The sequence below is a fragment of the Pongo pygmaeus genome, chromosome 1 (assembly GCF_028885625.2).
Source record: "Pongo pygmaeus isolate AG05252 chromosome 1, NHGRI_mPonPyg2-v2.0_pri, whole genome shotgun sequence".
NCBI classification, from domain to species: domain Eukaryota; kingdom Metazoa; phylum Chordata; class Mammalia; order Primates; family Hominidae; genus Pongo; species Pongo pygmaeus.
Genome location: NC_072373.2, coordinates 75,702,370 through 75,727,007, shown reverse-complemented (window position 1 = coordinate 75,727,007; position 24,638 = coordinate 75,702,370). Strand labels below are relative to the sequence as shown.

Genomic DNA, 24,638 nt, shown 5'->3' with positions numbered 1-24,638 from the left:
TGTAGGCTATATGGAATATTACACAGTTTTATATAAGGGACTTAAACATCTATGGATTTTGGTATCTGGGAGTTTTGGGGGGTCCTGGAAACAATTCCCCATGGGTACCAAAGGGCAACTGTAATTGGTTATCCAGTTTGTTCTAAGATGCTGATAGTCATTGTTTCTGAAGTTTATCTTGTTAATTCTTGGATTACTGTTTCAGCTTATTCACAGACTCTAGAATTCACAATTTATTTTAACTCTTTTGGTAGAAATGGCAGCTTGTAAGACATAGTATTAAATGCAATTTGATTGCTGTTAATGAAGTTAATGTACTGTCGTGTTCTTTCTCCAAAAGAGAGATAGATGGAGTCTGATTTTTTTTTTCTCCATCATTCTCTATCACTCTGGCTCAGCTCCATACACTTAACCTTTCTATAAAGAATTTCTTGAAGCCTTGCCAGATGCTTTAGAATTTGCCAAGTTCTTTGACTTTTTTTAATATGGCCTTCTGATGTGACAAGCTGGCTGATCTGACATAAAGAATGTGAAAAAGAAGAGATGGGAAAGGGGAAAAAAGTATAAATATGGCTGGGGTTTAACTACCAATGTATACAAAATTACATACAGGTGTTCTCCTGTTTTCACATACAGTGGTTTCTTAAAAATACGCTTAAGTCCAGGAGTAGCCAGAAAGAGTCGTGGCCCAAAACCCCTTAACAGCAGTTAGTATGGCATCTCCACAGTGGGGAATGTTGTAGGAGTTATTAAGAAATTATTTTAGACATATAGAGATGAAAAGGGGTCCTTGGGAAATTTTCATTTTTTAAAGCATCTCTGGAAAAGTTTCTTAAAGCCCCAGCTCTTAGAGCCCGGCCAGCAACCTATAATATACAAATGCCAGCCATTAGAAACTGGGTCCACCCAACATGGCAATTCCCAGGGCCTTCTTGCCCTTGCCCCACATGTTCCTGGCAACATGGCTGCCCACACATATCCTTGCGTGTGGAGAGCATCATGGTGCCCTGCATTTGCACATTAAAAGCTAGGGTGGGAGGGCCAGCTTTTTCTGCCTGCTACGTGAATTGCATGCCTAGTCAAACCCATGCCATGAGCCCTATGCAAATCAGACATCACCTCCTCCAGCCTCTGCATATATACCTGGTTAGTATCCATGGCAGGTGGTGTTCTGTCTCTTGGCTTTGGAGCCCCTGTCTGTCTGTCTCTGTATAGGGGAGCTGCTTTTTTCTTTGTCCTTCTTTCTTGCCTATTAAACTCCCTGCTCCTTAAAACAAAACTAAATATACACTGAAGTTAAATGTATAAAAATCAAACAGTAGACTTTATATTTCATTTAGGAGTAGGAAGTGGAGAATACCCAGATAACTAAAAGTAGTTTAAAATCTCTATTCACACTTGACCTTGTAGGCATAGTCTTCAATGACATATTTCTAGCATATTGTTTGGTTCTGTTTTCCTCTATAAACACTTGAATTATTGGGCTAAATCCAGTAAGTATCCAGCTGAGGCTGAACCTTTCTGCTTTTAGCTTATCTAATGATTTCCTCTCATCCATCCCCAAGCACATTCAACTTAACATTTGCTGGAGTACAGGCTGTATGTTCTCTCTTGTATTTCTGGCACCTAGACTAATACTTGGTATACAGAAGGTGCTCAAATAATATTTGTTGAATGAATGAGTTTATTATTGTCTTAATTCTGTAAGTTTTGAGGCCTACAGTTCTTATTAGCATCAATCCTGTGCTGCTTTTTTTATTTTTACTCATATAAGATTAAAATGGGGATAGTATGGTAAAATAATGAAGAAGTTTTAGGAACATTATGATATAAATGTGGTGCTACTGCAGAAGTTGAACTTTAGACCGGCAGGTAGGATTTCTGTATAGTTGTTAAAAGTTAAACTGTTAATTTGGCATTGAGAAGGCACTTTAGGGTAATCATTGATTAATGGGTATAAATGTGGCAATCGGAAGTTTTTGAATGTGTTAGACTGTGTGTGCTTGTACAAGAAAATGTGGCAGAATATGTGAATAAAACAAAGGAAAACAAAAGACCTCATACTTTAACAGACTCTTCTGTTATAGGAAGTATTCCTGTTTCAAGCAAGTTACAAATATTGTATTCCTAGACTAATACAGTTCAACAAGTACTTTGAATTCACTTTATCTAAAGTGAAGGATTTATTAATGTTCACAGAATTCTTATCTGTACTTCCCAATGTGACATATTGAAAATATTTTTTTAACCCTTCACATTTCACCTTGTTTTCATTGTCAACTTATGCGTGGGCTGAGAGATTTGGAGAATCTTTGGTGCTTCAAGCTCACAAGTTTGTGATGGTCTGATGCTTCTTTTGGAACCAAGAAGTAGAATAACTTCTAGAGAAGTGTTGGATTTAGAATACTTCTTCACTTTAAGGAAAGAATATGACCTATACACACAAATACACACACATATGTATATACATATATATGTATGTATGTATGTATAAAAGTAGTCACTAGAGTGGCCTAATACCAATAGAATAGATAAGAATAAGACCATTTCAGCATTCATTCTGGGAACCCAACACTTATAGCACAACAACATTGAGTAAAAATACTGGTAGCTCTTTATGTTGCTGACTGTATTGCTAAAGCCAGTATTTGCTTTATTCTATGGTTCTGTATCTAGCCCCAGAGGCTGAGGGAAGTGAAGAGAAAGCTTGGAGACTTGGCTAAAACCTTGTTTGTGAGAGAGTGTTGGGAAGATTCAGATACCAACATCATTTTAGTAAATTATCTTAGGATACATTCAATTTCTTGTATATTTTGAAGCCTAGAAATATCTATAAATAAATACAGTTTATTTTGTGAACTTGAATTAGTTCAATATCTTTATCACCACATTTAAATGTCAGAGTTGTGAGAAGCAAACAAATATATGAAAGATAGCTTTTTTTTTTTTTAAAGTAAAAGGAATTCCTTCTTTCTTTCTTTTCTTTTTTTGCAGACAGAATCTTGCTCTGTCGCCCAGGCTGGAGTGCAGTGGTACAATGGCTCACTGCAACCTCCACCTGCCAGGTTCAAGCAGTTCTGCTTTAGCCTCCCAAATAGCTAGGATTACAGGTGTGCACCACCATGCCCTGCTAATTTTTTGTATTTTTAGTAAAGATGGGGTTTCACCATGCTGGCCAGTCTGGTCTTGAACTCCTGACCTTGTGATCTGCCTGCCTTGGCCTTCCAAAGTGCTGGGATTACAGGCGTGGAGCCACTGTGCCCGGCCCTCTTGCCCTTCTTCATTTTTAAGATGCTCAGATCCTAGTTGCAGCTCCTAAATCATAGTTCTCTTCTGGTCTCCAGTATGTATGCTGGTGGTGCTTACTGTTGAACTTTATCTGTATATATTTGAAAACCCTCCTCAGATTTGAACTTGTTTCCATGAAGTGAATTGTACCCCATTGTTTATTTCAAAGTAAAAAATTCTGTTAATTTACTTCTTAAGCAATATTTCTGCAATATTTCCCTTCTTGGACTTCACATTGATGATAGTTTTTAGGTTGTAATAATTTAGAGTTTGGATGGTCTACATTTACCATCTACAGTTGTTTACTCCCTCTTTTTTTAATGCACAGGTGATGAAAATGTTGTAATATCTAAACAACTGATAAATACTTAGACTATATATAAAAAATATATATATTCTGCTAAAGAAAATTGTCATGGAAAATTATAGATTCAAGAGTTAGGAGAGAAGGATATCAGAATGCAATTAAAACCTTTGCCTAATGGTATTTCCTTTTTTATTCTTTTAGGTAAGCAGAATTTTGTACAGTTTCTGTACAGCATTCAAACGTTCCTCCAGACAAGTGTCTGATGTTAAAGACTCAGTTATTCCTACCCCCGACAGTGATGTGTTTACCTTCAGTGTCTCCTTGGAGGTAAAAGAAGATGATGGAAAAGGAAACTTTAGGTGAGGTATTTGGAAAGATTAAAAATCAGCATTGTGTCTGGAGTATAATATAGGCGCATGTAAAGTTTCAAGAAACTATACAGTGTTGGCATAAAGCCTCAAACTGATAAATATTTGGCTGGTGAATTAATATTTTTTATTCTTGTGCTTGTCAATATTTCTTTCCTTTTTTTTTTGAGATGGAGTTTCGCTCTTGTCACCCAGGCTGGAGTGTGCAATGGCACGATCTCGACTCACTGCCCTCTCTGCCTCCTGGGTTCCAGTGATTCTCCTGCCTTGGCCTCCTAAGTAGCTGGGATTACAGGCGCCTGCCACCATGCCTGGCTAATTTTTGTATTTTTAGGAGAGACAGGGTTTTACCACGTTGGCCAGGCTTGTCTTGAACTCCTGACCTCAGGTGATCTGCCTTCCTTGGCCTCCCAAAGTGCTGGGATTATAGGTCTGAGCCACCGCGCCTGGTCAGATACTTATTTTCTTAATGATTTAAGAAAATCATCTGATACTATAGAAAATTTAGTAAAATAATAAAAGTAGAATAAAAACTATGATCTTGTCAGCCACAGTCGCTTTTAACATTTGGTCTGTTCCCTTTGTTTATTTCTAGGGGAATTTTTACACAATTGTATATATATACCTTTTTTTTTCTTTATGTTAAATGTTCTAATCAAAATTGTTTTTAACAGTAACTGATAATATATGGTTTGACCACCACTTAATTAACCTTTTTTTTTTTTGTATATTTAGAATGTTTTCCTCCAGTTCAGATATAGACAGTTAATAGGAAACAGTTATATTATTTAATGCTCAACTTTGTTCCTTAGCTGTGCCTTTAATTCGAAGAGTAGTTGCTAGCTAGGTATTTTATCTGTAGTTTTACAGACATAGAAATTGAGGTCATGTCAAAGTTGCTCAAGATATTTTTTCTTTTTAGATAAGACAAGCCGTATTTTATACATTGATTGTTTTAATGAATTAATTTGTAAGAATAGTCTAGCCTAGGCTAGAATTTGATTAACTTGTCTCTGTTATGTATCTCTTTGTCCATCTTTTATTTATATATTCATGGATACGTCACAGTCATCTCAAATTCTGTGTGTCTAAAAGTATGCTCTTCTCACTTCCTTTGCTTTGGATTTCACTGTTTTACAGGCACTTATGACCACCCAACCAGCTAAACCAGACATGTGACAGTCTTAACAACTTTAAGTAAACATTATTCCTACATTTGTTTTAAAACTGAAATTTATCATGTTGTCATTTTTTTTTTTTTTTTTTTGGAGACAGAGTCTTGCTCTGTCACCCAGGCAAGAGTGCAGCGGTGCAATCTTGGCTCACTGCAGCCTCTGCCTCGTGGGTTCAACCAATTTTCCTGCCTCAGCCTCCCAAGTAGCTGGGACTACAAGCATGCACCACCACTCAGCTAATTTTTGTATTTTTAGTAGAGATGGGGTTTCACCATGTTGGCCAGGCTGGCCTCAAACTCTTGATCTCAAGTGATCAGCCTGCCTTGGCCTCCCCAAGTGCTGGGATTACAGGCGTAAGCCACCGCACTTGGCCATGTTGTCTTTTTTAAGATCTTGCTTTTAACTTTGGTTAGCAGACAAAATATAAGGCTCTTGTAAACTCAATTTAAAAATTAATAGTGACTGTGTTGCTGACTATAAAATTTATAGTCAAATAAAATTTATAGTTTGCTGCCTGTGGCAGGGTGAGAGTTTAGTATATCTTAAGAATAAGGGTGTTGTTGCTTAAATACTTTGTTGTTTTGTTCTAACTTTGGAATAGGTTATTTTATCATTTTATTAGATTATTGGTAATTCCTATTCCTTTTGAATATTTCAGCCCTGTGCCTAAGGATAGAGATAAATTTTATTTCAAATTAAAGCAAGGAATAGAGAAGAAGGTTGTGATTACAGTGCAGCAACTTTCTAACAAAGAATTAGCTATTGAAAGGTAAGCAGCTTGCTCCTAAATGCTACCAAAAACTTATATTGACATTGTTACTGTCTCAGATGCATTGCTCAGTGTGGCTTTTCACTATACTTCATTTTCTCCAATTAAAAATTAGGATAATTAATAATACTTTCTCTACTTTAAGTTAGATGTAACTGGTTCATTGAAAATCTCAATTGCTGGGGTAAGTAAACATGAAATGGCTTTAGTTTTTCAGTCATAACTGCTACAACTGGGTTTGTTCACATCTTTTTTTCTTGTTCCTTATTTACATACAGCATAAATACTTTTAACTTTTTAGTCACTTTCGATTACTCTTCCGCTTAGCTGCTGGAATTTCAGAAACTTTAAAAGATAGATACATATTTTTAAAATATATAAATACATACACATACACTTGTGTGTCAATTCACAGGAAAACTATTCAGAAAACAAAGGAATGGTAGGACAAAAGATATAAATAAAGTCAATAAGAAATGATAGTTCTGGAAAAAATATTCGTAATGTAGATGACAGGAAAAGGTAATGTCTACAATATACATGAATTTCTTAACAATTGGCAGAAAGCAGAGGAGAAAAACAGGTCAGAGTATAAATAGATCAGAGGAAAGCTATTGGATGGCTAAGAAACATATGTAAAGAGGTCCTGACTCACAAAAAGATAGGGAAATGCGAATTATAGTAACCTTAAGATATCAGATTGCAAAAATATGTAGTGATGGTGGGGGTATGGGGAAAAGGGAATTCTCATACTGTTAATGGAAATGTAAAATGTATGTATGTCCTTTTTGAAAACCAATTAGGGAACATATATAAAGATTTTAAAAATACCTATAATTGGACACATAAGTCTTATTCTAGGGAATTTGTGCTATTGGAAATAAAAGTATCACTATTTAAGGACATTTGTAAGGATGTTTATTAATAAACTTAATTCAAAGTTAATTCAATACCTAGTACTTCTTTGTCTTTGTTGCTACATATTTGTTAAATTGAAAGTTGCTTTGTTATGCCAAAAAGGAAGTGCTCAAAAAAATGATGGGGACATATCATAAAGATAGGGTTTGAAGGGGCTTCAACTGGTTACTTCTTGGGCAGTCTGAACAACAAAATAATTAGGTACTTCAGTCAATTATCAGTCAGTACTGAAGTCAATCAGTACTTCAGTCAAACAACAAAGGATGTTTATTAATTTAACTTTGAAGTATTATTTTTAGTGGCAAAAACTGGAAATACAGATGCCTATTTGGCTTCAAGGAGCAAGGGAAGTTGGTGATGCTGAAGAGAAATAAAAGCCTCTTCATCAAGACTGCTGTATACTATGTCTTATTCTAGGGAATCTGTGCTATTGGAAATAAAATTCCAATAATAAATAGATTCCCTCTGTCTTCCCTCCAGTCTCTAGACTGGGATGAGGGTGGGAGGCAATTGAGGCACTGGCTGATGGCATCATGGCCACTTCTGTTCCTCTTAAATATAGGAGAAGGTATCTGGCCCCCAATTATCTGCAATTTTTTTTTTAGAAGGTAGGCTATCTAGTTCCACTTTGTTCCCATCTTTGAATCCTGCCAGGCAACAGGAAAAGTGTTATTCAGCATCTTGGTACAGTGATGCATGCATGTGTTTTTAATTGCTTGCAAAGTTTGGCCATATGTAAAAACCATCTTTTATAAATTTTAAGATGCATGTGTTTTCATATTGAACATCTCTGAAATTGTAGTTTGTCTTATAATTGATGGCATTTTTTAATACTTTAAGTTCTGGGATACATGTGCAGAACATGCAGGTTTGTTACATAGGTATACCTGTGCCATGGTGGTTTACTGTACCCATCAGCCCGTCATCTAGGTTTTAAGCCCCACATACATTACCTACTTGTCCTAATGCTCTCCCTTCCCTTGTCCCCGAACCCTGACAGGCCCCGGTGTGTGATGTTACCCTCCCTGTGTCCATGTGTTCTCATCGTTCAGCTCCCACTTATGGGTGAGAACATGTGGTGTTTGGTTTTCTGTTCCTGTGTTAGTTTGCTGAGAATGATGGTTTCCAGCTTCATCTATGTCCCTGCAAAGGACATGAACTCATTCTTTTTTATGGCTGCATAGTATTCCGTGGTGTATATGTGCCACATTTTCTTTATCCAATCTGTCATTGATGGACATTTGGGTTGGTTCCAAGTCTTTGCTATTGTGAGTAGTGCTGCAGTAAACATATGTGTACATGTGTCTTTATAGTAGAATGATTTATAATCCTTCAGGTATATATGCAGTAATAGGATTGCTGGGTCAAATGGTATTTCTGGTTCCAGATCTTTGAGGAATCACCACACTGTCTTCCACAATGGTTGAACTAATTTGCACTCCTGCCAGCAGTGTAAAAGTGTTCCTATTTCTCCACATTCTCTCCAGCATCTGTTGTTTCTTGACTTTTTAATGATTGCCATTATAACTGGCGTGAGATGGTATCTCATTGTGGTTTTGATTTGCATTTCTCTGATGACCAGTGATGATGAGCTTTTTTTCATATGTTTGTTGGCCGCATAAATGTCTTCTTTTGAGAGGCATCTTATAATTATAGTTGTCACCTTTTTTTCATGAGATACAAAAAATAATGGTGAGTCTTAAAATTGATGGCGTTCTTAAAATTGATGAAAAAGAGCTGAAGATATGGTATTTTTGATGTTGAATATTACAGTTCCAAAAGAATATGATTAGATTTTACATACAGGAACCTTTTAGTTTTTAGGGGTAAGCATTATATATAGCAATGTTTTAAACTTTTTATTTGGAAGTAATTTCAAACTTACAGAAGAGTTAAAAACAATAAAACTAGTAGAGAGAAGATCTGTATACTCTTTACCAAGATTGTTACCAATATCTCAGTGTTACCAATGTTACCAAAATCTCAGATATTGGTGACATTTTACCTAATTTGCTTTGCATTCTCTTTCTTTTTTTGAGACAAAGTCTCGCTCTGTCAGCCAGGCTGGAGTGCCATGGCCTGATCTTGGCTCACTGCAACCTCCACCTCCTGGGTTCCAGCTATTCTCCTGCTTCAGCCTTCTGTGTAGCTGAGATTACAGGTGTGCCCTGCAACACCTGGCTAATTTTGTATATTTTTAGTAGTGATGGGGTTTCACCATGTTGGTCAGGCTGGTCTCGAACTCCTGACCTCAAATGATCTGCCTGCCTCAGCCTCCCAAAGTGCTGGGATTACAGGCATAAGCCACCGCGCCCAGCTTGCATTCTCTTTCTCTTCTCCCTGCTACTCCCTATACACACACAGTTGTTTTCCTGGACACTTTTAAGAGTGAGTTAAATACATTGTGGCCCTTTCCCCTAAGTGCTTTAGTGTATGTTTTCCAAGAATAGGGATATTGCTTACATCACCACAGTATACTTATCAACATACGTGAATTTAGCATTCATACACTACTTTTAGTCTAACCTGCCATTTGCCTTCCTATTTTGCCACTTAACCTAATAATATCCTTTCCCCCCCTCCAGTTCAGAATTCATTCTAGGATTAGATATTGCATTGAGTTGCCATATGTCTTTAGCTTTCTTTAACCTGGAACATTTCCACAGCCTTCCTCTGTCTCTTAAGACTTGGACGTTTTTGGAGAATACATCCATTTTCCCTCTTTTTAATATAACATTGCCCATTTTTGGCTTTGTTTAATATTTGTGACTAAATTCAGATTATATATTGCTGCATAGGTTATGTGTCCTTCACAGAGTATCACATCTGGAGGCGCTTGATAGCCATCTGTCCCTTGATGATGATGTTAATTTTGATTACATAGTTAAGATGTCTGATTTCTTCCCTCTATGATTACTTTTTTTCTTCCTCGCAACCAGTAAGCAGTCTGTGAGGAAACACATTAAGACCATGAAAATATGCTGGGCGCGGTGGCTCACGCCTGTAATCCCAGCAGTTTGGGAGGCCGAGGCGGGCAGATCACGAGGTCAAGAGGTCGAGACCATCCTGACCAACATGGTGAAACCCCGTCTCTACTAAAAATACAAAAATTAGCTGGGCGTGGTGGCGGGTGCCAGTAGTCCCAGCTACTTGGGAGGCTGAGGCAGGAGAATCACTTGAACCTAGGAAGTGGTGGTCGCAGTGAGCCAAGATCACTCCATTGCACTCCAGCCTTGTGACAGAGGGAGACTCCGTCTCGACAAAACAAAACAAAACAAAACAACCAACCACGAAAATATATCCTGCTCCTCATCAAAATTTCCTCCTTAATTTAACATTCTTTTATGATTCTTGTTGGATCTAGGCTGTACTATGATGATTGCAAAATGATTAATTTCTCAACTCTTGCCTTCTCTCTACATTTTGTATTCAGTCCTTGGCATTCTGATGTAAACCAGAGCTTTCCCTTTTCTTCCATTTAACTACTTGTTATTGATACAGATTCCTAAATTTAACCCCACCTCCTCCCCCCAGTACTATATAATTGACTGAAGTACCTGATTATTTTGGTGTACAAATTGCCCTAGAATCAACCAGTTGGAGCCCCTTCAAACCCTATCTTTATGACATGCCTGCATCATTTTTTTGAGCACTTCCTTTTTAGCATAACAAAGCATCTTTCAATTTAACAAGTGTATAGCAACACAGACAAAGAAGTACTAGGTATTGAGTTAATTTAACTTTGAATAAGCGTTATTTTAAAATCTTGGACTTTTATGATTAAGTGATATATTATGCCTGAACTGTGCCTAAATGTAAAGGAATGCAATCCTTCCTTTTCTCAGTAAGTTCCAAGTTTGATCAACTTGAATATAGAAACCTAGACAAATATAGGTGAAATAGTTGAATGCCTAATTATATATATGTTCTTTGCTAACTGGGTAGAACATTTGCACACACATTTAAATATATTACACAAAACAATAACTTAGAAATGTTACTTTTTGCCCACCCTTATATTCATAAAACAATTTTATCAGACTCTCATGATCTTTAATATTGATGTCTTCATTATCGTTAAAGCTACTTTTTGAATAATTTTAAGGCATTTTTTCCAGAGCACATTATGTCAACTGCCTGAGTTGAGAGAAAATGCCTTTTGAATCAGTATATGCTACTAACATTGGATATTTTACCAAAAACACGAGTACACATTTGTAAACATTAGGACAATTGTTTTTAAAGTTACTTTGAATACATAAATACTATATTAGTTTTATTTCTTTTTCAATTGACACAGAAGAGTTGTATTATTGTGTACATGTTTTGAGATATGTATACTTGTGGAATGGCTAAATTACATTGCTTTTATTTTAACATAACTATTTTGCTGATGCTAATATCTAACACTTGCAACCATGGACTCATAAATCCAACAGTAATTACTGAATCCATGTTAAATTTCATTGCTTCCTTTTCCACTGATTCTGTCAGATAATCTCTGTAAACATCCAAATGTTAATTGACTAAGATTTCTTCAGGTGAATGACTCTTCCCTAAACAATACTTTGTTCAGCATAACAGACCAAATTACCTGTGATACAGAAGATTTAGTAAATTCTTGGGTTTTTCTATATCGGTAAAAGAAATGTTTGCATTTCATTGGGTTAAATGTGGTATTTAATATGTTTAAATCAGACTGTAAACAGTGGAATTTAAGGTAGTCCAGCAGGTGGCAGCCTTACCAAGAAAATTCTTAACACCTCTGAATCTTTTTTGTTAGACAGAGTCTCACTCACTCTGTCACCCAGACTGGAGTGCAGTGGTGTGATCATGGCTTACTGCGTCTTTCATTGCCTAGGCTCAAGCGATCCTCCCATCTCAGCCTCCTGAGGAGCTGAGACTACAGGCATGTGCCATCATTCTTAGCTAATTAAACATTTTTTTTTTTGGAGAGATGGGGGTCTCCCTATGCTGCCCAGGCTGGTCTTGAACTCCTGAGTTCAAGTGATCTTGACTTGGCTTCCTAAAGTGCTTGGCTTCCCAGAGTGCTGGGATTATAGGCGTGAGCCACTGTGCCTGACCCAAATCTTTAATAACTGCTGCTGACAAAGTTAATTTGTAATATAAAAACATTGGTGTGAAAGAAAATCCTTCAAATTGCATAATTTTTGCTTATCTTCTGAACGAGAAAATAAAATTTATCATTAAAAAATTTTTAAAATCATTATTTAAATTATGTAAAATTATCAACATTCTGGGTTTTTGTTTGTTTGTTTGTTTTTGGTGACAGGACCTTGCTGTGTTGCCCAAACTGGAGTGCAGTGTTGTGATCATAGCTCACTGCAACCTTGAACTCCTGGGGTCAGGCTATCCTCCTGCCTCAGCCTCCCAAGTAGCTGGGACTACAGGTGCCCACCACTACTCTGGGCTAATTTTATCTTGTCTTATTTATTTTTCATAGAGACGGGGTCTCGCTTAGTTGTCTGGGCTGGTCCCAAACTCCTGGCTTCAAGTGATCCTCTTGCCTCAGCCTCCCAAAGTGCTGGGATTACAAGTGTGAGCCACCATGCCTGGCCAATATTCTGTTTTTTTTTTTTTTAAATGTATTATGAAAGAAGCCATTTCTGTGTGCATCCAAGGGTTTAAGGGTTGTTTATATCTAGATATTTTGCAAATTATACTGCAGCTGTCTGTCTTGACCCTTTTGATAACAAGCACTATGTTGTTTATCCCAGAACCCCCAGCATCTACTATAGTGCTTGGAATACGGAGCTTTATACTTAGCTACTTACTCCTTACTTAGCACTTTCTCAGTGCCAGGCACTGTTCTAGGTGGTATTTATGAGGTATAGGTACTATTATCTTCATTTTTCAGTTGAGGAAACTGAGGTACAAAAGTTACATAACTTGACCAAGGCTATAAAATTAATTTTTAACTAAGTACATCTAGTACTAGAACACATATTCTTACTCTCTACTGCTTCTTTTTAAATACTTGACTAAATCAATAAAAAGTATATAAAATTTTATAAAGTTAGAGCATTGGCTAAATTTGTTGTAATATGGAATTAATAACTACATATTGCACCAATAAAATCCTATGTTTTTTAGAGAATGTATGAAAACTGTTCTCAAGTCATGAAAACTTTTAATATTCTTTTCCTTTTCTTGATTACCCATATTGGATATCACATATTAAGCTTTATTTAATAACTAGATATAAAAGAGCAATAATAATGGCCAACATTTAATGAACACTTACTATCTGATGGCCATTGAAAAACTTGCCTTAACATGTGAGGAAGGTACTGTTATTATTACTGCATTTTTTCTTTTTTTTATTACTGCATTTTTTCTTTTTTTTTTTTTTTTGAGAGAGAGTCTTACTCTGTCACCCAGGCTGGAGTGCAGTGGGGTGATCTTGGCTCACTGAAACCTCTGCCTCCTGGGTTCAAGCAATTCTTCTGCCTCTGCCTCCCGAGTAGCTGGGACTACAGGCATGCGCCACCACACCTGGCTAATTTTTGTATGTTTAGTAAAGATGGGGTTTCACCATATTGGTCAGGCTGGTCTTGAACTCCTGATCTCGTGATCTGCCCACCTCAGCCTCCCAAAGTGCTGGGATTACAGGCATAAGCCACCGCGCCTGGCCTATTACTCCATTTTATAGATGATGAAACAGAGGTTTAATCAGGTTAAGTAACTTTGGTTACTTGGCCAGAAACTGGTAGAGCCAGGATTTAAACCAGGGTCATCTGATTTCTGAGTGTGTACTCTTAAAAGGCTAAACCCAATTAAATCTTGATTATATACTAGGTTTAAAATTAAGCCAGTTTGAAGATAAATGAATTGGTATTCTTTGGTATCTTTTCATCAGAATTTAAACGTGAGAACTTAGATGTTAGGGCATTCAAGTGATTGCTCAGAAATTTCAAACCCTCAGTGCCTTGGGAGAAAAGCCAATTTGTAGAAGAGAAAGCTGACATTAACAACTAAGAGGAGAAAGCAAGATCATTGTATATGAAATGTGTGAGGAGTAGTAGGGCGAAGCTTACTTATTGAGGGCCTCCAGCTGAGATGTTAAAGTGTGTGTACATGAGGTCAGGCTCTTCTGGTGTTCCCAAAACAGAAATGGTGATCATTTCTCTCCCTGACTAGCTGCCATTATTATGGGTTTTGGTATCACCACATACAGAAATATTGCAAAAGATTTCTTGCATACTAACACATTGATATGTATTTTTAAAGCCTTGATAGTGTTTAAAATACATTATTACTAGCACTGTTACCTAAATGCACTATTACTATCACTATTACTTAGCACCCACTTGGATGCTTTGAATAGTTTGCTATGCTCAATATTCCAAAGGTGAGAAAAGAGAAGGGGAAATTTTTTCAGTCTTTGCCATATTAGTGCTCTGTCTAGTTGATTTTTTTTGCCAAGTATTACTTCTTATTTCATGATAAAATGATTCAAGACAAATAATACCATATACATTTAGAAAATGGGCCTCTTTATTATTCCTTAACACGAAGAGGTTCCAATAATGGTAGTTTCAGGCCTTGGGGAAGGGTAATCGGGAAGCGATTTTTGGCACCAGGTTTTGTGTCTGTCCTATCACTCTGTTCTCAGGGGTCTGCCCTCCTATTAATACTTGTGCTAACCAGAATGAAGTAGTGATACAGCAAGCAGAATATAATGATTAGAGTTGTTATAAGCACACAATTTGCAGTGAGTAACATGGGCCAACACTGTTGGAAAAGAAGGATTTCCATGAGCCACTTCTATCTCACATTGATTTGGGGGGATACAATCATTATATATACATTAGAAAAACATCATTTCTAAAAGGCATTGATCATATCAGATCATGTAGTTTGATCATTTGGAGAGTTCAGTGATGTGCCTCTTTCGGTAGCAATTTTGCTTTAGTTTTCAATTTGTGCTTGCTGGCTTGCAGCACAAACTATATAATGAGAAACTGAAGTGGTAAGAACCATACCGTGTAGCATGGGTGATTGATAGTACTTTTCCTTGTGTTATTTTCTTGAGGAAAAGATATCCTAGACAAGGAGTACTGAAAAAATCACCCGGGGACTCTCTTCTTCTCATGAAACAGTTTTTTAGTGTGATTCGACATCACTAAATTTGATGGACTGTAGAATTTGAATTATTATTTTTTGACTGCTCTAACTTGATGTTAGACCATTCTGAGGGTCTTTTGCTGAATTTACTTAGTACCTATTTTTACTTTCGCCTTAGCAAGTTGTTACAGTTTTATTTAGGTAAAAACTCAAGTTACTATCTCGAAGTTGCCTAGATGTTAGTCTGATTTGGATGTTTTATTCTCTTATGTGAATTAGTACATTTATGAACTTTTACAGCAAAATAAAGAATTTTAGATGTTATAATAATTTCTCTTAGAGGATATCATTCCTCCCCTTCCTGAAAATGAGAATAGATTAGTGGGATGACCCACATTCTGCATAATATTTTAAAAGCTACCCTGTGAGCTTACTCACTTGTCATTTTTGTGTTTTCTTTTAAGGCAGTAGAAGGATAACTCTTCTTTTTCCATAGGAAAACAGGTATTACTTACTTATACAAAAGTACTTTCATTATTCTCTGTTAATGATTTCATGTGACAATTGATAGAAAGCTATTGGCATTTTCAGGTGAATAATTTGGGGAGTGGATAATTGGAAGCTTCTATCTGACTCTCAGCCTTTGAACTGAAACTTGTAATCAGGACAGAATTTTCAGCATCTTTTCATTGCTGGCTTCTGTTGGCACCCAGTGGGGAGAGGCAGCATCATGGTTTAAGTATTAAATGTGGATGTAGTACTATTACCTTTTTAGCATTGTATTTTAAGAAATACTTTTAAAATATGAGCATTGAAAACATATATTGTTGTCTGTAATGTGTTCTCATAAGTTGATTGATTCTAGATATTTTGGAGCTCATTAAAAAAAATTCCAGTTTGAAGTAATTGTAGATGCACAGGAAATTGCAATAATAGTATAGAGATGCTCCATGTATGCTTCCCCATTTCCCCCTATGGTAACATCTTACATAACCATAGTACAGTATCACAGCTAGGAAACTGGCATTGGTACAATTTGCAGACCTCTATTGCAGCTCTTTTTGGGTCCTTTTATAAATCACAGTATACTTCTATAATATAAACATTTAATTTATTGGTTTAAGAAATTTGGATATATAGCCTGGCTGCTAATTAGAAAAGATTGGGTATTTTAACCATATCCTATCCAGTTACCAGGTTATTACCCCTTGGCTCCAAATCTGTCCTTTTACCTGATCTGCATTAATGGAGCTTTAAACATTTCTTCTTTGCAGCAAGCACAATATTAAATTATGCCAGTAGAGGGTGTTGCAGGGACACTGCAGGAAGATGGGGTTTCTTTTGTTTCTGATGTGTTACATTTATTGTTTTCTTGCTCTTGCTTATTATAAGATCCAGGGACATCCAGTGATGCTGTGCTTTTGCTGATGTTTGGTTCAACCCAGCTGTGCACCCAGTGCATGCAGTCCCTCCGTGAGCTCATAGCTTTGGTTCTGTCTCAGTGAGGCCCTCCTACAGCCCTCCTGACACAGACATTGTGTGCCCCAGGCCTCGTACCACCCTGCCAGTGAGCTGACTCTGGAAGCCCTGATTTCCTTTGCCCACTTGCCTGCCAGCCTTTGCTGGCTGCAGCCCAGAGGGTTGTTTCCTGCTTGTCTGTAGTCTAGCTTTGCCTGGGCAGTCCAGCAAACTTCTTTCCTATTCATTGGGCTGTAATCCTGCCTTCTCCAGTGAGGTCTGAATACCAGCTTTGGTGAAAGGACCCAACTTCCAAGTTAGTTCTTCTTGTGGTACTCTCCCTTAGCTTTAGGGTTAGAATTCTCTTTATAGTTACTCTACTATGACAGTTAATAATTCTTTATAGTAAATGTTCCCTGTTTAAATTACTGTGTTTTCTGTTCTAATCAAATCCTGACTTACAGTATCTAATTGAATTAATATCTAATGATATTAAGCAGTCCATAAAGTTTCTGATATTTTTCCGGAAAAACAAAACAGAAAAGTGGTTATTTTAGATAATCTTTTTACTGTCACAATAATGGCAAGGAAAAAACAACTATTATTTCTACCATATGTTTATTTCCATTCCATGCACAGCCTTTTTCATACTAAAGCAAGAAACCCTGCAAAGTAGATTATCTTTTATTTACTTTTTTTTTTAAATGGGGAGTAGGGAGCTAAAGCATTTTATTTTGCCTTGCTATGAAATCTAGCTTATAATTGGCAACACAAGTATTTGAATCAAGACCATCTTGCTATTCTTCCTAAAGCCTTTTCCTTTGACTCTTCTGTATGACTTTCTTTCTTTTTTGGGGGGCTGGGGGATGTTTACAGGGGTCAGTATTAAGTACCTATAAATAGGATATGATTATTTTATTTCTTTAGTAAATATTGTTTAGTTACTAATATTTTATCCATATTTGTAATAGTAGCATAGTTGTTTTATTCCCTTTTCAAGATCTTTGGATCATTTGAAGGGAAGAGGGAGGAAGACTTAAAAATGTTATTTTTTTTTAGTAGAACTTTAAGCAATTAATTAAAAGTTAAATGTGTCTTATAGGTGAAATTTTGTATTGTGCTTTAAATATTTGATTTTTAAAATTTTCAGTATATTTTAATAAATTTACTCATTCTTTTTATTTCTGTTACTTTTAAAATTTTAAAGTTTTAAGTATTTAGGTGAATTACTTCATTATTCCACTGTACTACAAGAAACTTAATTCTTTTATAATATGAAATGTCCATGCTTTTAAGGCTAATTTTCTACTTGTATACTATATTTTATTCCATTTTGCCGTCTCAAAGGCATTGTTTAAGCCGTCTTTCTTCTACCACACTTGCTTGTTAGATTAGCCCATCCAGTCTCATGACTTTAAATATATCTATAACTGGATGATTCCAAATGTTTATCTCTGACCTGAGGTCTCCAAACTTTTTTATATTCAACAACTTCAGATCTTCATCTGGCATCTCAAAGTTAATATGTTCAAAAATCAAACTAAAAAATCAAGTTTGACACTGTCCCAAACTTGTTCCTCCTGTAATTTCTGTCTTTTAAATTTGTAACTTGATCTTTCCAATTATTGTAGATGAAAAACTTGGCATTTTCAACTCCTTTTTCTCTCACGCTACATCTGATTCTTCATTAAATCATATTAGTTCTACTTCCAACTATGTAAAGAAAGATAAAACCCTAGAGGAAAAGGATTAAAGAAAAAATACGAATAGAAATGGGAAAAAATGTAGACTGTAGATAAAAGAAAAAAATTAGGAAAAAAACAAAAGAAATGACAATCGAGAGAAAAAGAAATAGGAACTCCAAGTCTAATCACTAGTATTCTTATTTTATCAAAAGTTAATGTAGGTACTTTTGCTGTAAATTTTCTCATAAAATTGAATTCATCATTTTTTGCCCATGTTTTGTTCAACCCTATCTACATGTGTTTTATGAGTGATAATCAGGAATCAGTAGCCTGCAAAATCAGCCTTTATGAAGGAGAAAAATGGACTTTTATTAATTAGCTGTAGCTATACAGGGGAAGATATTCCTTTTCTTTATGCTTTTAGATGTTTTGAATTGTGTTTACAAATATATTCAATTGTAAAAATACTTGTAAATTAGCACCCATTTATTTTGATGCATATACCTAGTATCTGCAAAAGCCCAAATAATGTATCACTATCTGAATGTCCTATATAGTCTTACTGAATGGAAAAGCAAAATAATTGATTTTAAATGTTTTAAGCAGGAATTAAACCATGTCAGACTTTGAAATTTATTGGTTTTCTTGTTATAATTCTTTTTAATATATTTTAAAATCTGACTGTAGCTAAGTTCTCATTTTGTGTTTGAAGGGAGTTAGTAAAAGTACTCATATTTGGTGGGAGGATGGCTTGAATCAGGAGGTGGAGGTTGCAGAGCTGAGATTGTGCCACTGCACTCCAGCCTGGGTGACAAGAGCTGGAGCCTGTCTCAAAAAAAAAAAAAAAAAAAAAGTGAAGAAGGAAAGCACTCATATTTGAGTTATTCTGCATTTTAAATTTTGACCCTTTATTAATGTGAGAATTAATGGGAATATTATTGCTAAGGATGGTATGGAGGGTTTTTTTGTTTTTATTTTTGAAATTTATTCAATGAAAAATTTTAAAAACATTGACCTAAAAATATTCTTGTTTCTATATGTTATTTTCTCTGTACTGGTATTTTTTTTTGTTTTTGAAATTTATTGGTTGAAAATTTAAAAAAAATGGACCTAAGATATTCTTCTTTTATAGCCTGTCTGCATGTTAAATTCTCTATACTGGTAGCAGCTCTATGGCAGTCATAAGATCTATTTAGGTTATTTTTTTTCTTGGTGATTTTTCCTAGTGTTCTAGGAAATCTAAGATAGTTAGTTACATAGATAGATAGATAGATAGATAAAACAATTTCCTACCTGATGAATGAAAAACGTGACCAATTTTTAAATCTGGAGAGACTCCTTCTTCCTATTACTGATATCACTGAAGTTACTAGAGTGAAATTTTTAGGATAAATAGCTATGGAATACCCTCATCTGGGTTTGAATCTTGGCTTTGCAGTGATCTTGGTCAAGTTATTTAACTTCTCTGTGCTTCAGTTTGCAATTTGTAAATTGTGAATAAAACTTACCTCTTAAGATTGTGGGGAGAAGATTAGCTGGTAACTGTAAAGTGTTCACAATAATGCTTAATAAATGCATGCTATTATTACTATTAGTGGTACTATTACAACAACCACAGTTAAGATTTTAAGACTATTGGTCTTTTTTGAGTGATAATCAGAAGTAGGTAACCTGCAAAATCAGAGTAGACTGCTACCGTCGGAAGGCAAAATCTTGGCTAGAGTTCTTTAGAACCTATGTGTATATACAGGCAGTCCTTGCTTTGTAGTTATGGTATACATTATTTTCTCTTACCGTGGTTCAGTTATAACACTAGTCTTCCAAACACATGGTTCAGATTTCTGTTACCATAGTATATTAACAGAGTAATTGCATAACAAACTCTGCTGTTCAGTCCACAAGTCACTATATACATACATGATTAGTGACCAATCATGTCACTTCTTCCAAAATCTGTTGGTGATTGGTCACTGTGTATCTGTTATTCACTTTATTTACAGATAGCAAAGTATGTGGTTGTGTTGCTTCTTTGTCTCTGGTAATAAATCCATTTGACATTTTACAAAAATGGATAATCCAAAGAGGAAATTGGCCAACAAAGCTAACAGTGCTACAAAGAAATGAAAAGTCATAATGCTGAAAGTGAAATTGCATGTAATTTTAGAAGATGCACAGTCTTAGAAGATTTGAAAATGGCAACAGCAAAATGAAGACAGGATGAGACCTAGGCCTGTATAAAGTGATATGAACCATATTGAAAAAGTATGATCAATTTAAAAAAATGATAAAATCACTCCAACATCCTTTAGTTTAAGTTTCACTAGGAACAGAAAGCTGCTTATGGTTTAACTGGAGCATATACTTCTGCTTTGGATTGAAGACTGTAATAAACAAAAATTCCAATCAGTTTTGCTAGCATGTCAGCCAAAATATTGAAGTTAGATGCCACATCAAAAGGAAATAGTAATTAAAAGGAGACTGGAGATTATGCAATTTCTTTATCTCAATTTTGGGAGAAATATGACATAAAGCATGCAGTTGAAGGCATCATTTCAGGGAGCAACAATGAATATTATGTCTGTAGTATAGCAGCAAACTTTTACTTCGCTATAGAAGTAACTTTGAAGGATCTGAATAGGACACTTATGGAGATGTAGGAGAAATAGCTGTCTGTGGGAGTGTTGACACTGTTGCTATTCAGTGGACTCTAGATATGCAGCCAGATGAACTTTGTGAAGATGAACTTATCAACATAAATAAGGAAAGTGGTTGTGATGAAAAGGATGAATGTTCCAGGGGAAATGACTCTGGCAAATTTTTCACATTAAAGGAACTCTTGGAGATATTTCCCAACATTGAACATGCAAAGGATAAAGTTTGGAAGCTAATCCAAACTTGGAAAGGAATATGACAGTTTGCCAAGATAGAAAAGATACTTCGTATTGTAAATTATATGAGAAGGCAGCAAGCACTGTTCAATATATTCTTGCTAAGTTTTTTTCAAATAATTAAAATACTTTAATTTTTGTGCTTCAAACAATGAAGTGCTAAATAAACAATAATTTTACTTTTTAACAATTGTCCTATACATTTATAACTGAAAGTGAGAGAGTTTTTGAAGTTTGGACAAAAATTTTTAAAGGTTACTGAAGAATCATAATTTTTCCCTTTGAAAATATGATCATTTTATATACAGTTTTGCTTATATGGTTATTTTTGTGGTTCCACACCACTGTACATAGTGACAAATACCTGTGTATCTTTCTCTACTTCAGTCTTTTTAGTAAGGGAAATAACAGTCTCATTGACACAATAGAAGATTTACCCAATTATCTTTTTGCTTTAGCCCCTTTGGGGAGACTGAGATTCCAACTTTTATGAAATTATTTAGTTTTAGTGTTTTGCATAAAGTTTTGAAAAACTATGATTGCATTATAGATTTTCTTATTTGCAGTTCGTTTTTCCCCTTCTATTATGCTGTCACTTTTTCATTTTTTTTTTGAGACGGAGTCTTGCTGTGTCGCCCAGGCTGGAGTGCAGTGGCGCAATCTCAGCTCACTGCAAGCTCTGCCTCCTGGGTTCACGCCATTCTCCTGCCTCAGCCCCCTCGGTAGCTGGGATTACAGGTGCCTGCCACCACGCCTGGCTAATTTTTTTTTGTAGTTTTTAGTAGAGACGGAGGTTTCACCGTGTTAGCCAGGATGGTCTCGATCTCCTGACCTCGTGATCTGCCCACCTTGGCCTCCCAAAGTGCTGGGATTACAGGCATGAGCCACTGCACCTGGCCACTTTTTCATTTTTAATAATAAAAGTTTAGTACAGCAAGAGACTGTGTTCTTTTCCTCTCTCTCTCCTTCCCTACCTTCCATTTTTATCTTCATGGAGATATATGTAATTCCTAATGATTTGATAGACTAAAGGTAAAAGTTTTTAAAAAATTAGTTTCATATTGCAGGACATTAATACAACATCTGTTTTTCTCACTTTTTCCTGCAATTAAGTCTAAAGCCGTATTAGTGATACAGAGTTTTTGGTATTTGTTCTAGAGGTTAACATGGTGTTAAAAGCTGCTGAAAGTTCTATTTTGAGTAAACACTAAGTACCACTATGAAAGGCAGAGCTTTCTCTTCTTAATGATAATGGTAATTATAATAATGATTTATAATTATCAACTGTTTTATAATTTACAGTGCCCTTTCACCATGAGTTTTTTTTTTTTGCTTTTTTTTTTTTTTTTTTTAGACGGAGTCTTGCTCTGTTGCCCAGGCTGGAGTGCAGTGCTGCAATCTTGGCTCACACAAGCTCCGCCTCCCCGGTTCACGCCATTCTCTCGCCTCAGCCTCCCGAGTAGCTGGGACTACAGGTGTCCGCCACCACACCCGGCTAATTTTTTTGTGTTTTTAGTAGAGATGGGGTTTCATCTTGTTAGCCAGGATGGTCTTGATCTCCTGACCTCGTGATCCGCCCGCCTCGGCCTCCCAAAGTGCTGGGATTACAGGCGTGAGCCACTGCGCCACCGCGCCCGGCCAGGAGTTTTTTCATGTCGAGTTTACATTGACGTAATGAACATGAAAGCAAGTATTTGTACTTTAGAAATGTGGAAAGTGAGACTTTGAGGTTTGTGATTTGCCCAGGGTCTCTCAGGGAGTTTATAGTCTTTTACTGATAGCCTTTGGCAGGCTGTAATGTAAAAGACCACATAGTTTTGTAGTGATAGACATGGGCATGAATCCCAGTCCTGTAACTTAGTAGCTATGTGGCTTTGGGCAAAGCCATTGTTTTTGAAAATCAGTTTTATCGTTTGTTGTATGAAGGTTGCTTTGAAATTTAAATGTAACAGTATAGTACAGCCTGGCTTAAAGTTAAGACATTCAATAAACAATATCTATTATTATGATAATAATTGATATAATAGCATCATCAGCTCATTCTCAGGAGGTTGATTTCAATTTTTCAGTCAAGTCAGCTATTCACTATATTATAAATTATGTTGGATGTCTCTTCTATACTTTGTTAATATTATGTACTTACAGGTATTTTAGAACTAACGATATCAGATTCTAATTGCCTGTTTACTTATTTTCCACCCCACTATACTGTAAACTCCTTGAGAAAATAGGTGGGATAGCAATTTGCTTTTTACCTTATCTATAGAGTTAATAAGAGACTGTTGAATGCTTTGAACTCCCCAGTGAAACACTTAATACTCCTATTAGGTGTTAATGTTACTAATAATATCTATCTAATTTCTGACACATTATTCCTAATAGATCTTGCTGGCCTTCATAGGAATCCTGATGTGCTTTAATGAAGTGTAATTTTGAAAATGACTAATACAGCTTGACAGAAAATAATTATGTAATTTAAGTGCTTAAAGTTCATGTATTATACCTTTCCTGTTTGTTAGAAGAGGGAGCAGAGTTCCAGGGGGTTAGGTGCTTTCTCTAAGGTCATGCTGGTTGGTGGCAGGCCTTTTTTTTTTTTTTTCAGGCCAGGAAAAGATTAATGCATTAAAGATTATCAAAATAAGGTGATGAGTATTGCTACTTAAGAAAAATCCAAACCTCTAAGGCTCCTTTTGCAGTACAATGTAATATATAAATATTATGCTAAGAAAATGTGAAATTTCATCTGTTTTAACATTCACCTGGAAGTGCTTGAGAAACAAATGGCATTAAACTTTAACTTTTATTATAGACATCAGAGATTACAAAAGGTAGGAGGGTGGGAGAGCGGGGTGAAGGTTGAAAGATTACCTATTGGTTACAATGTTCAGTCTCTGGTTGATGGGTACTCTAAAAGCCCAGACAGACTTTATCTCTACATAATGTATACATGTAAGAAATCTGCACTTGTAATCTTTATGCCTATAAAAATAAAAATTAAAAAAAATCTTTTTCTGCCTTAAAAAATAAAAAAATCCTTTAAATTTTCAAAAAGAACAAAAAGAAAGAGAGTATACTTTCCAAACTGTTAGCATTATTTCCTAAGGAGGCTGAGAGAAGGGGGAAATTATTTTTTCTTTACATACTTTGGTATTTGTTAACTTATTATGGTGACTGTATAATGGGTTTGTAATTTAAACCCTATAATTTAGAACATTGTTCTTAAAACAAAAAACCATTAGAGATGCAAGCTGAAGCAAAGTATGTAGGGATGTGTGAGATAAATCTGTTCTCATTGACCTAACTTTTTAGAGAGTCCAAATTTTGTTTCTAAAAAAGAATTAAATCTTTTATTCTTCCTTAGCAAGAATTTAGGGCAGTAGTATAAGAAATAGTACAGTGAATTGCTTGATTAATTATTATTTAATTTGTGTAGACAGTGTTTATTACAAGAATTTATAGGAGAGAGATCATAGCAGTATATAGTTGAAATTATGAATACTAGAGTATAATTATTTCTCTTGTAGATTATATTTTGTTCTCTGTATTTGAAAAGTTATCCTCAGAGCTTACCAACTTTAGCTTTGCTATGTACCTGATCATTTTTGGGTGCCAGAAGGAAGCCTTGAGCAAGTGATCCTCAAGCACTTACTGGAAGTATATATTTACTCCTTACTACGCTTACATTTGGACAGGA

General features: G+C 35.7%; 1 protein-coding gene across 13 annotated transcripts in view; it reads left to right on the top strand.

Annotated features, from left to right (window-relative positions):
* RABGAP1L (RAB GTPase activating protein 1 like) overlaps nt 1–24,638 on the top strand; it is an 852,978-nt gene that overhangs the window by 99,181 nt on the left and 729,159 nt on the right. For all 13 annotated transcript variants that reach the window (XM_054449610.2, XM_054449637.2, XM_054449629.2 and 10 more), the window contains 2 exons: nt 3,797–3,954; nt 5,797–5,907. In XM_054449610.2, the coding sequence (XP_054305585.1) occupies nt 3,797–3,954; nt 5,797–5,907 (269 nt within the window). The remainder of the gene's footprint in view (nt 1–3,796; nt 3,955–5,796; nt 5,908–24,638) is intronic.